Source organism: Leopardus geoffroyi, chromosome B1 (genome assembly GCF_018350155.1).
Source record: "Leopardus geoffroyi isolate Oge1 chromosome B1, O.geoffroyi_Oge1_pat1.0, whole genome shotgun sequence".
NCBI classification, from domain to species: Eukaryota; Metazoa; Chordata; class Mammalia; order Carnivora; family Felidae; genus Leopardus; species Leopardus geoffroyi.
The window spans coordinates 79,086,432-79,099,858 of record NC_059327.1 but is presented as its reverse complement, the minus strand read 5'-3'; the positions used below and the strand labels follow the sequence as shown (position 1 = coordinate 79,099,858).

The following is a 13,427-nucleotide window of genomic DNA, read 5'->3' as shown; positions in this document are numbered from 1 at the left end:
GGCTAAATCTCTTTGTGTTTATGGATAGTATAGTTATGTGAGCTAGGCCACCATCAAAGAGGACAGAGTATGAATGGGGCTTAATGTGATTGGGTAACATTGGAGACAGGGCAACACACTGACTAACACATCCACACTAGAATCAGGAAATCTGGGTTCAAATCTTCGTAGGTCAACCAGTTGGTCATAGGAATATGTCAGGTATATTTTAACTACCCAATAGTTGCAACTATTATTATTCAAGATGATGGGAGTATGCACACATATTAGTAATCTCCCTATCACAGTAAAGACCAGTGGATTCTTCTGTAGAAACATGTAAAAAAAAATTATCTCATCCCCCTTAATTTCCTTTAACCATATTATTCGTTTACTTAGTTGAATCAAATGCTGAAGGTTTGAGTTGGGTATTAAAGCAAAATTTTCAGAGACCATTTTTATTTCCTGTTATCTACAAAGCATTTCTGGCAGAAGTGGCCCAATCATTTCCGTATGTGGCCCCTGGTAGCAGAGCATGAAGGACTCTGGGAGGTATTTATATGTATGGCTGAGTCCCACGGGCATAAATGTGAGTCTGGTGAGTCTGTTGAGTCTGCAGAATCTGTGACTTAACAGTGGTGCCAGACTTGTGTTTGTGCTAACACTTAGTAGATCTGAATAAGCGCTTATCTACCTGACATATCTATGTGTGGAGTTTTGTGTTTTGTCTTTGTCTTGTCTGGTTTGAGTTTTTCTTTGTTGTAAAATACGTAGGTGCAGTGAAGACACTTTCTACCCTGAAACAAATGTTTTGAGTAGACTTGATCTTTTAGTATTGTTGAAGATGAGTTCATCTGCCCTACAACAAAGGTAATAAGATGCTAGGGAAGTTAGGAGAGTGAAGAGACTTTGGAAAGAGACCTGGGCAGCAAAGGAATTTGCATCCATGCAGTGGTTCTAGAATTGGGAAGTCAGTATTATAGTCGAAGATGACACACATCTTGGCCATAGTAGAACAAGATAAGTAAATTTGTAACTTCTAGAATCAGATGGCCAGGAAACAGGACAAAATTGTAAAGTAAACAGTTTATTGTTTCCTCCTCTCCTAAACTTAAAAAGAATATTAAAAAAAAAAAGTTATTTCTGGTGTTTCAGAGAGAACCATAAGAACATAGCTTTGTAGCTTAAAAAACAAACAAAAGTAATTGGGAACTTGAGTCTTGTGCATTGGCAAATAAGGTAGATGCATATACAAAGTGATGTGTTCGTGGAACATCTAGGAAGTCATGGCATAATGATGGTGAGTCTTACATAGAGAATCTCTTATAAAGATAATCTGAAATTATACAGATAATCTCCAGTTTTATTCTTTTTAAACAGATATAGAACATTATAGTTGGTGATTTTTTCCCCCTAATGATTCTATTTTGTTTGTTTTTTAAACTAGCAGTAGGGGCTCTGGAATCAGAACTGAGAGCAAAGATACCAACTCTGCCATTTTCAAACTGGACATTTGGATTAATTGTTTAATCTTTGAGCTTTTATCATTTGAGCTTATATCACATGTTCGTGTGGGAAACAATGCTTCCCTCAAAAGTTGTGAGAATATTAAACAGAAAGAAAGCCTACTACCTAGTACGTGCTTTTAAATGTTAAATGTATTTAATGAAAGACGAAGTAATTTAAATCTCAGATTTCAGTGCTGAAGTGCAGAAATGAATACACGAAATAATTTTGTGATTCTAGCTGACTTGGGAATTTGATAAGGGGCTCTATTTGTTTCTTCCCTTTCACCCCCACTGCTTGATGAGCTTCTTCCATAAAACATTTTAGAATCATGTGTTTAGAATAACTGAACAGTGGATTTGAGGAATATTCAAGACTTTAAAGAATTAGTGCCCTCTCAAAACAGTGGTTGAGCAGAGTAATGAAGGTCTAAATCCATTTTTATTATCACATGTGGTCATATTACAAATACCAGTAGCTCCCATTTATTTCTAGTTATGATGTGTCAAGTGCTGTACTAAACAGTTTATAAACATTTTCTCATTTAATGTCTGTAATAACATGAGATCTAGGTGTTATGGCCCTCATTACACATGTTTTAAGGAGTAGTCTGTACATTCATAGCTGAGAAGACTTAAAAGCCAGGATAGTGCCTTCTCAAGTGAGCAAATGTGCCTTGGTACCACCAAATTCAGATGACAGGATAACTCTTTGAAATGTTAATACAACGTGGAGTTTGTTGAGGAAGTGGTCGGTATTTAGCATCTTTGAAATATTTTACTCTAATTATGACTTGAGCGGGTCCAAGGAATCGATTGTGTGTGTTCAGTGCCAGTTTTTCTGAGATAATATTTCTGGTGTTTTGATTTTGACTGTGGTCCATCCAACACAAGTATAAAATGCTGTAGAATGTTTGTCTGAATAGGTATTTCTCAGCCTTGGCTCCAGACAAGAATCACCTGGAAGCTTTAAAATGCAGATCAAAGAAAAGCAAATAAACCTGAAGCCCAGTCCCCATTCCCAGATAGAATTTTTCCCGAGTTTCATTCAGATATAATGGACATAAAAAATTTGTATTAGTTTGAGGTGTACATTATAATGGTTTGATACGTGTATGTATTGTGAAATGATTACCACACAATCAGTTTGCTTAATGCCTGTCACCTCACATACATTTAGCTGGAAGAAGTTTGTACCTTTTGACTGCTTTCATCCATTTGCCCCCTACTCCCATCCCATGCCTCTGGCAGCCACCAATCTGTTCTAACCTATTAGTTAGGTTTTTTAAAATTCCTCATGTAAGTTAGATCGTGAAGCATTGGTGTTTCTCTGTCTGATTTCACTTAGCATAATGCCCTCCATGTCCATCATGTTGTCACATGTGGCAAGATTTCCTTGTGTTTTTTTTATGGCTAAATAATATTCTCGCAGATATTCTGATATAAACCATGTCATAAGTATTCTGGAGGCTTGCAGAATTCCATACTTAGCCTTGGGATGTCTCAGATCTTTCCCCTGAGAGCATTGGAGTTGCACTCTCAGGTCCTGCCTTGCTTGGTGGCTTGCAGTATGGCTCTGAACGCTTGAGCCGCTCCCCACAACTCCCCCCTACCCCCCACACTCCTACCCATCTTGTTACCCTGAGGTGTGTGTGGAGGGAACAACAGTCATCGGGGTGGGTCTTAGAGGAAGGTCTGTTCAGAAGATTATCAGCTATGCAGAATCAGTTCTGGGATGTAACTTTCCCATTGTTTATTTAGGCTTTGGGTGTATTGGCTCTGTGTATTGTTTGGTTCCCTATTCCAGTACTGTCCCAGAGGCATTTCCCATATTTGTAAAGATCAAACATAGGTAAGAAGCTATTCCAACAGTTGGCCACACACGGGCTGTTTTCTTTCAATGGAAGTAAGTTTCCCCAACTTCTCTCCTTCACATTGTCATACGCTTCTCAACCTAACTTCTCTCCTGTTCCCACCACTCCACAACCTTCCTTAATTTGAGTAGTGACAGATGGTAATAAATCCAACTGTGGACAGTAGTTTAGACAGCAGAGGATTTTTTAAGGCCGATAAGTAGTTTGCTATTTGCTGGAGTGCCCTATTGGAACACAGAGTCTGTAGAAATATGGTGTTAGCAGGTTGCCAGTTGGAGTACTAAATTAAATTTTCACTAGCAAATATTTGTCCACAGTAATTTAAATCATTTTGTATCCCATTTACGCATGAGGGGGCAGTATGGTACTATATAAAGCAAATGCTCTGTTGAAATTGTCTATTTTTATTGGTATATAATAGTTTCTAGGTGAGAACTTTTAGACTCTGCGATCGTAACTCTGACATGGTAGTTAGTTGTTAAATGTGATATGCATATGTGATCCCCTCACTCGTATACACGGGTCACATGCCTTTTTTATTTAAATGCATAAATAATCATTTCCTTGCAGCAGTGGGGCTTTCCCACAGTGCCTTTTTTATTGTGAGTTTTATATTTATGTTTTGTTTAATGGTAGCAAGCTTTCTTCCTGTTTCCTGCTTTCACTTGGGGAGCATCAGGCCTCTTGGAGATGCAGTGTCTATTAGGTTGATGTGTCTAAATATTTTATTTTATGACTTCATTGAAGGCTGAAGGGTCTCCAGTGTTGTTGGGGACAGGAAACCTCTGAACTCAGGTCTTGGCAGCTGTGGAAGGTCTATTATAAATTACCTCTGCATGATATGCTTCCCTTTATGGGACAGATTGCTTTTCTCAAAAGAAAAAAAAATTGTTAAGCAAAGAAGCAGCACATTTTAATTAATGTTATTATTGCTGATATATGAGTGACACTGTAGATTATCAAGGTGCTAATATTCTAGGTTTCATAAATGGAAGGGAAATTATTAAGGGAAGTTGGAGGGCAGTAATTGATAAAATCTATAAAGTATTTTATGAAAAATGTACATGGGAATCTGAAAGGTAATTTCATAAGCATAAGCTATTTTTAAATGTGTAAAAAATATTTACAGTCATATGTTTCTGTTTATGTAGCTGAAAAAAAATTGAGACCAGCATTTGGCAAAAACATAACCCTGTGTGAAACTAAATGGGATATTTACTTTTAATGTTTTATCCTGGCTACTTTCTTTGTGGGTGAATAGCTGTGGTATTGTCTATACCTGGTAAAGTTAATTATACATATTTAGTTTTGGAACGAATTTATTTTGAAATATAATGATTGGACATTGCTTTTACTTAATTTTAACTAGAAATTGTATTTTGAAATCTTCTGTTAAGAAAATAAATGAAAGACTTACGACCTGTACCCACGATTTGAAGGAATGGATTTTTGGCTCCAGCCTGTTTTGGATGAACTCCAAATCAAATGTTGCTTGATACTGGTTTACTATTGCAACACACAGGTTTCTGTTCATGGGAAACAATTAATGTCCTTTATGCTTCGATGGCAGATTTTTAGGACCCCGCCCGATGCGACATTCCTGGAGCCAGTCTCCCTGTCAACATCACCCCCAAATGCTCCACCAAGGCAATCGAAGAGACAAGGCCAGAGGACGAAGAGACCCGTGGCCGTGTATAATCTTTGTCTGGAGCTGGAAGATGGTAAGATGTTGATTCTATTTTTCTGCTTGACAGCATGTTGAGAGTATGGCATATCATATGTCCTCAGGGAAGGCCATTCTTTTCCTTCCTTTGTGTTTTAATTTCTTTTCACCTTAAGATAATTTTTTGAGATTAACAAGGAGGGTAAAGCCTTCTTGTCAGAGAGAAAATGCGAGTTTCAGGTTTGTGTTTGTTATTTGTTATGCATGTTTCTTTTTTTATTTTTAAAAGACAGCTTAAATTTCTTTTTTTGGGAAACTTGTGTGACCTCCTGTGAGGTTACATAACTCTGAGACAAATGGAAGAGGAACTAAAATTAAAGCAGATCTTTTGAGAGGAGCTGATAGTCTAATGTTAAATACATCTAGATTAAAGGCATAGTTTTCTATTGCACTGAAGCTTAGGGCTTCTGCATCTTATTTGGCCCACGTTTTCTTGCAAGGCTGGCGCCTCATCGTACAGTAGGCGTGGCGAAGTGACCTGCCTTCAGGGGTCAGGCCCAGTGAACTAAGGTGCAGTGGGACTCTGGCAGATGGAAGTTCTATTGTCCTGTCCTGGCTAACATGTTCCAGTTACTTGTTGTCACGTGGCCACATTGTCTCAATATCGTCAGATTGCCTAGTTTTTTAAAGAAAGCTTGGAAATTTGAATTTTATGCACTGATCTCTACAAAACAAGACCGTGTGCCACGTAGAAATTACTGACTGCCAATTTGTAATCATGCGGTTATTGGCATGGAGGGGTAAGGTGATTCTGACTAAGAGCCTCTAGTTCAGCAGGCATGTCTGAAACTGTGACTCTTTGGTTGTGGGACCTTTTGAGGACATTTCCTGAGTTCGTAATTAATCTTCGTTCTTTTTGTTATAACCTTTTTTTCTTTTTTGTATCTTTCATTTATTATCCTTGCAAGCTACTGAAGTTATATTGGTTTGGAAGTATGAGGTGATTGTCAGAAGGAGGAAGGGAATGAAGACAGAAACAAATGCAGTACCTTTCATCGTAAGGAGTTATATAGTCAAATGTCCAGGTAGCTAATATCAAAAGATCCATGCAAGCAAGTGACAACTGATTAGGGAGTCTCTGCAGGAAGCCTCAGAATGCTTCCTGTAATAACACGGTGGGGGGGCTAACATGTGCCGGTATTCCTTCACATCGTTTAAGATGGGCATCATATGATACAACTATTAGTTTTACAATCAGATCCTTATTTTCCAGAGGAAGGGCATGAATCCTTAAAATCAACCTATAATTTCAGAGCTTCCTTTTAAGACCTTAGTTTCAACTTCTGATCCTACCTAACTTTTTTTTGTTCTCTTTTTTTCTCACTCTCACTCTCTCTCAACGGAGTTGCTAATAAGGAGTAAAACTGACTGGTTTGAATTGCACCTTTTCTTGTATCTCTCTTGTCCTCTGGTGGAAGTGTTAATAAATAGTGAAGGAGGCAAATGTTGGGAAGTAGGAAGAGAAAAAGAAGTCAAGGAGATGTAGAATAAAATCTGCATTGGCTCACTGGCCCTTGAGCAAAACCAAATTGGCTGTATTTCATAAAGGAAATGACCAAAGAGTGACTGTTTCTCTTAGAATCACATCTACTTTTTTGGTATTTTAAGGAATTGAATCATAATATCCAATCAGTATACATGGTGACTGATCTTTTGACCATTGTGTTGGAAAGTGATTATTAATGGGTAAGAAGTTGCTGAAGTGGTGCTTGGTACATCCTTTATGGGAATGCTCACGATGGCATATAATCATAGCTTTCCTAGATTTTAGGTCATATAATAATTCTTAATTATTTGATTATAAGGGAAAAAAGATTGTGAAATATTCAATTCCTTTAGTCTGTTTTTATGTTCATTATTTATATGGTGTTTTATTCTACGTTTTGTATTTTATAACTTTACATTAATCTGTCTTGATTGTAGCCTTGGAATTTGTTGTTGTTGCAAATTGTCAGAATCAGGAAAGTCCATGATTTTGTCACAGAGTAATTTTATTTTATCTCGAGGTCATAAGATAAAGCAATTAAAAACTATAAGTTATTTCCTTCCCCCCCCCCCCAATTATTTGTAGGTAAGCTTTAGTGAAACTCAGGTTGTGTGAAAAAGAATTATTTCAGAGAGAACAGAGTAGGGTCTACATATTATATTTTCCAAAAAAGGCAGGGTGGTGGGGATAAATGAAGAGCTTCTGAAAGGAAGCATACAGGGGAAGCATACTAAAAAACTGTGTTATTGACTATACTTAGCATATTGAAAAACTCTGCCCCCTTGCCCCCCCCCCCCAAAAATCTGTTGTCCCTAGTACTTAAATGTTTTTTTTTTCAGTAGCCTGAGTTCTATAATTGTCAACGTGAAGGTTTCAAAAAGTTTAATCTTTTTAATATTTTTTCTTATTGGTGGTGGTAGAGTCAATTTCCTATGTTTCACTAGGTCTGGTGAAGATCTGCATTACAGTCAACTTTGGTGGATTATTCTTCCCAATTTTGTAGCTTAGATGAATGTGATAGAGATTTTTAAATGTAGATGTGTCCTTCTCCCATTGATGCAGTGTAGTATAAATTAATCTTGACTTAATGAAATATAGGACAAATAGTTATTGTTTAAATTTAGGTGGATTATCTGTCAAGATCCAAGGCGCTAGATTAGATGATTGGAGATTTTCTTCAGCCTTATGATTTGGTCACAGATTTGGTATTTGAGTTAAGTGTTTGTAATATGTTATTTCTTCTTCTACATTGAGTAGGGTATGAAACTAAGTGATGTACCAAATAGCCAACCCTGGAAAACAGTCAGAATTGGCTTAATTTAACATCAGGCAGATCAAAAAGTCATTATTAACAAAGAGTCAGCAAGCCTATTACATGAGCTGAAGCAGGATAGGCCTGGAAGCAGAGAATCCAAGCTGGCGTAAAATGAGAGAGAAACCCTCTGCTGTTAGACATGAATTTTATTATGATATATTCAACCCCACCCCCATCCCAATTGAGAGGTGACCAGTTTAATTAAAGACGCCTAGTGTCTTTACTTTGTTAAAGACTTTAATTGGCTTTGGCACATTTATCCATATTATATACACAGTGCTCGTTATTTTTCTTTGTAATATATGATTAAATGATATTAAACTTATTATTTGCGAAAGACTTTAAAATTCTAGTTAGTTGCTTAAGGATCTTTGTTGATGATTAATACGAACTGAAATGGATATACTATCTGGCTAGATTTCTTTAAATAGAGCAGCTATTAAATCTTTACTAAAGTCCTTATCTTTATTTGGTAGAGCCATATTGTTCATTTTTATATAGCATTTAATAATCTCATGAACTTCAAAGTTGAGAAGTTCGGCTGGGTCTGTTGTGAAATAGAAAAATATGAGGTATGCTGGAAAGTGCTAAAAAGATAACTAAAAATCAGAGGTTTGCTTTCATTCTCAAATGATCTTTCTGTGTTTTTATTTTCTTAGAATTCATAATAAAGTAACTCCAGACAAATTTATAATGTATGTTCATTTTCTCCTGCTCATTCCGTATTTATGTCCTTTACTACCTCTTATGTAAAGAGACACCTTTTTTGTTGTTGTAATTCTCCCAAGTACAGGCGAAGTTCATGAGGCTATATGAGATATATTCTTTGTTATTCTCATTCAAGGCCAAAGAAAAATTTTAAAAGAGATTTGGGGAGTGGGAGACAAGATGGTGGTCATCTAAATTTTGACCAAGCTCTTTCTTTATGCTAGTTCTAATTTTAAACAGAATGAGGCATTCATAGGACTAGTTTTTATTTGTATCTTCTTGAGTAGTTAGGTATTCTGTTGCCCATCTTCTTTTGTACATGATCTAGCAGTTTATTTGTTTAGGCAACTTAAAAAATATGATTTATAGCAAGTTGAAAACAGAATCATCTTGCAAGCCAGTTGGCAAGATTTAATATTATTATAGAGTAGGTCTTACTTGGGTATCGTTGGGTTGGCACTCTCACACTTGGATCCCGGATGTGCTAACTGCAGCACATTTTGTTGAACATGTGTTATTGTAGTCCTACAGTGTGACAAGGATGGAGAGCCTTATAAGCATAAAGTGAAAATGTAACTGTTAAAAGGGAGATAGATAAACAACGAAGCATGATCATTTCCCTTCTGTTCTAAGGAGGAACATACTGTGATACGGATCAGTCTCTAAAATCAGAGTAGCTTAAATAAGTTGTATGTAGATGTCCTTTCAGCTGAAATGACACCCAGGTAGATTTTTAAATGATTACCTAACATTTAAATGTCCCATATCAATGAGAGTGATGCTGAGAGCCACCTTTGGTATTTGGAAAGAATCTTGTTGAATAATGAATGAGGCATAAGCAAGAGAATAGAAAACTAAAAAGGAGGCTCTTGGAAGGTCTTTTGAAATGTAGATTTTTAATCTTAAAATATGGAATGCCCCTGGCAGTTTGGAGATTTTCTGCCTCTATCATTAATTAGTGATTTTTCTCATACTAGAGACTAAAATCAGAATTCTGTGTATCTATTGAAGAGTTTTTATATACTCTGCATCATGTTTACACATGGTTTCTATTTCAAGGCGTCGATATTCTACTCTCCTTCTGTCACTATACAGTAAAATAATGAGACAGCATGGTAGCAAGTGCCCAGTGCTGGGCTGTCGGCCTTATGGGCCCTGAGGAAGGCTACCCCAGGGCTGCGGTAGGTGGGAAAGGTGTCATGGTTTCCTTGAGCGGAGCCATTTTGGCAGTTGGTTGGGGCATGATTTCAGGTGAGGAAACTAGCTTGAATGAAGGCCCGGCAGCAATGGTGAGTAAGAATAAGGCAGGAGGGTAAAGAAGAGGCCAGCTTGATCAGAAGGGGGCAGGATTGAAGAGTAGTGACCAGTGAACCCAATGAGATGTTGCCAAACCAGGGGAGGTCAGCCTAAGGAATGATGGTTAGAAGTCTGGTCTGAGGACTTTGTATTCTGATTCTACTCAGATAGCTTACCCTCTCTAAATCTATTGTATTAACTACAAAATAGTAGTTACAATGTGTGCTACTGAGGATGGTTGAGAAGGTTTAGGTGGTTAATATGCTTAATATAGTGTCTGGTATATAGTAAACACTCAAATCCTAGCTTCTGCTATTCAATATTATTATTAAAGACAGAGAAACGTGCCTTATATATAGAATGATAAGAGAAGTTACTGTTTTTCAGCAAGGGAGAGTTGTCACATGGAAAATAAAAAGGAAGTTTAATCTGACTTAAATCTGTCTGGAAGAATCAGAAAGGCCATGGTAAAGGCTGGTTAAGTAGTTTAGGTTTAGGTTGGTATGGTGTTGAACCAGCACTAGGAATAGAAGATAAATCTGGGACAGGTGTTAAAGCAAACTGTTGGGACTTCTTAACTGACTCGATGTGGAGAATGAAAGCAGATAATCAAAACGATGTCTTCAGCCACATTTTAATATTTAGACCACCTTTTCATCAAAAGGAAGGAAATACCTCATTTTGTTAGCATCTTCAATACATAGTGCAATATGTAACCGCTTTGGAAAATAGGTTTAATAAAAATAGTGTACAATGTATTAGTGTAAATAGTATATATGGAAAGTCAGTGGAAAGAGGAAAATATTAAATAGTACTAAATGGTATGTCTTCTTAGAGAAAGAATAGTCAGTCTCATAACCGTGAGCAATGGAGAGCTCATTTCTTTTCCCCTATTTACCGCACAGACCTATATCCACATTCACTCACGTGCTGGGAAGGTAAAGGTTGCGAGGCAACCACCAAACTAAAAGATGATCATCTCAGTAGAAGTCAAGGGTGGATAGCAGACAGTCATGGCAGCTCTGTACTCTCAAATCTCAGTTCCCAAGAGAGCGTCTTTAGAAATTGCCTTCATGAAAACATGCTTTTATCAGTGAGTTGTAACTGCCCTGTCATCCCCACAATGTAAGAAGAACCACTGTAAAACCATTGTTGATGGGAATTTTCAGTGACATTCTACAGCTATTGACGTTTTCTTGTAGACATAAGCTGATCAGCTTGACACAGAATTATAACCAACCCTAAGTAACTGGGCACAAACAGATCTTCGGCTCAAGCTTGGCGATCTTCCCTTGATTCTTATCATTTTTTTGGCATGACACTTCATGGGTGGACGCTGGATAATAACTTCCTGAGTGCCAAGGCCCCTTGCCATTTCTTCGGGGCAATGTTATGATTCCCTGACATGGAATTACTGTATTGTGAAGTTAAATCTAAGACCAGGCTTGAATCAGTGACAGTATATGTAGACAGATTATTTCTTAACTCACTGTTACAATGATGAGATCAATGGGATGGAAAAGGCAGCCAGAAATTTCAGGGCTGTAATTGAGTTGTGGCGTACCCATAAATCATGCAAGCTGCCTCCCCTGCATTGGCGTCTCCCCAGAAGCCTCCCAGAAGCTCAGCCCCCCTAATGTCAGCGACAAAGCACACGGCAACTTCTTATATGACTTCCTATATAATCTTAACTATGCTTCTGTGTGGGATGAACATTTCCCCCTTTCTCTGGAGGGAAAAGGCTTATTTAACGCCTTCAAAAAAATACATAGCTGCTTCTGTGGTGAAAATAAGTTCATGGCAGGTAACTAGAATTTATAGAAGAGAGAAAAATTCTTTAAAGCTTGTCTCCCTGTGGTGTGGGTTTTTTCTTCACTTCTAATAGCTTTTATTTTAATTTCTAGTTCTGAATTCAAGCAGCTGTCATTCTCTTTATAGCCCTTTTTGAAACTCCTACAGCGTAGGAGGTAGCTGGGCTGTCTAAGAAACATCTTTTCAAACCAACCAAAGTATTGTTTATCCTGAATGAAATAGAATTTTTAAGGCTGTCAAGAGTGAGTGATTTGAAGCGTTTTCTTTGATAGCCAGGAAGATGAGCAGAAATCTTAAAGAGGGGAAGGTATTATCTCAATGTGGCCAATTCCAGGTAACTTCTCTTACCCAGGAAAAACTCTTTTGAACCATGATAAAAATTACCACTAAGTGAGGGTGTTGTCTACAATTAATATAACAAAACAAACCTGTGGCAGCTCATTTTTACTTACTGAATTCTTACCAGCTGTTGACGAAAAAGAATGAGATTGAGTCAATAATGGAGAATACTCCTGTAACTAGTCCCCTCTAATTGCCCTCTGTGAACTCTGGGTAGCAACTTTGCAGCTTGGTTCCCTCTGAGGGCTCATTCCGCTTTCCATGGCATTGCTATGTACCCTCCAAGCAGTATCTGGAAGTTGAATGTTACTCTTGGATGAAAAGAATTCTTCAAACCTATTAAAATGAATTATCAGGCTGACGTTTTGCAGATACTAGTATTCTCTAAAGTCAGCAGCATGGGGGCCTGGGTGACTCAGTTGGTTGAGCGTCTGACTCTTGATTTTTGCTCAGGTCATGATCCCAGGGTCGTGGGATCGAGCCCCACGTCAGGCTCTGTGCCAAGTGTGGAGTCTGCTTGAGATTGACTCTCTCCCTCTGCCTCTCTCTCCCCCACTTGCATGTATATTGTCTCCCTCTCTCTCTCTCTCTCTCAAAAAAAAAAAATTAAAATCAGCAGCATGATTTTTTGGGCTTCAAATGTGATTATGGTCATGATTTTATTTTTCTCTTTGGGTCAGAATAGAATAATATTAAGTCTTTATTTACTCAGTTATTTGACAGGTATATTCTTTTTCTTAAAATTTTAATAGTTAATGCAATAACAGGATACAGAATTTGGAGGGCTGATAATGGTGATCAGTGATATATACCATACTATATGCCAGACACTGTTTTTAGCAATGTTCATTAGATATAGATAATCCTCATAACCATCTGAGAGGTAGTATTATGATCATCCCTATCTTATGGTTCAGGAAACTGAGGCCCAGAGATCAGTAAGTCACCTGTCTCACAGCTGGCCAGTGACAATGCCAGGATTGAACCCAGGCAGTGCAATCCCACAGCCTGGCCCCTTTTCCACGCTGCTAGTGTGCTGAACACAAGTGCTGCAGTGACATCTTCTCTTCCCTGGAGTCCATAGACATGGCCTGTTTGCCTCTGAGTCTTTTCAGAGATGCTCTGCATTTCAAACAGTATGTCAGTTTATTCTTTTTTAATTTTAGGAATGATTCTTTTCTCATTGTAAGAAAGTACTGGAATCAGAATAATGGTCTTACTGAAGGAGATGCAGGTGAAGAGAGAGCCAGAGATGTGTAAGGTTGTAAACCTGGGGCACAATGCACGGTGACAGAAATGGGCCCTCCAAGAGAAAAGGGGGTGCTCATTTTTCTGGGAGGGGGAGAGGGAGGAGCAGTCATTTTATTTCAGTGACATGTTTATTTTCATG

The 13,427-nt window shown here is 37.8% G+C and overlaps 1 protein-coding gene across 3 annotated transcripts in view; it reads left to right on the top strand.

Moving 5' to 3' along the window:
- ARHGAP10 (Rho GTPase activating protein 10) overlaps nt 1-13,427 on the top strand; it is a 325,048-nt gene that overhangs the window by 265,151 nt on the left and 46,470 nt on the right. For all 3 annotated transcript variants that reach the window (XM_045466135.1, XM_045466157.1, XM_045466146.1), the window contains one exon: nt 4,929-5,079. In XM_045466135.1, coding sequence (XP_045322091.1) covers nt 4,929-5,079 — 151 coding nt within the window. The remainder of the gene's footprint in view (nt 1-4,928; nt 5,080-13,427) is intronic.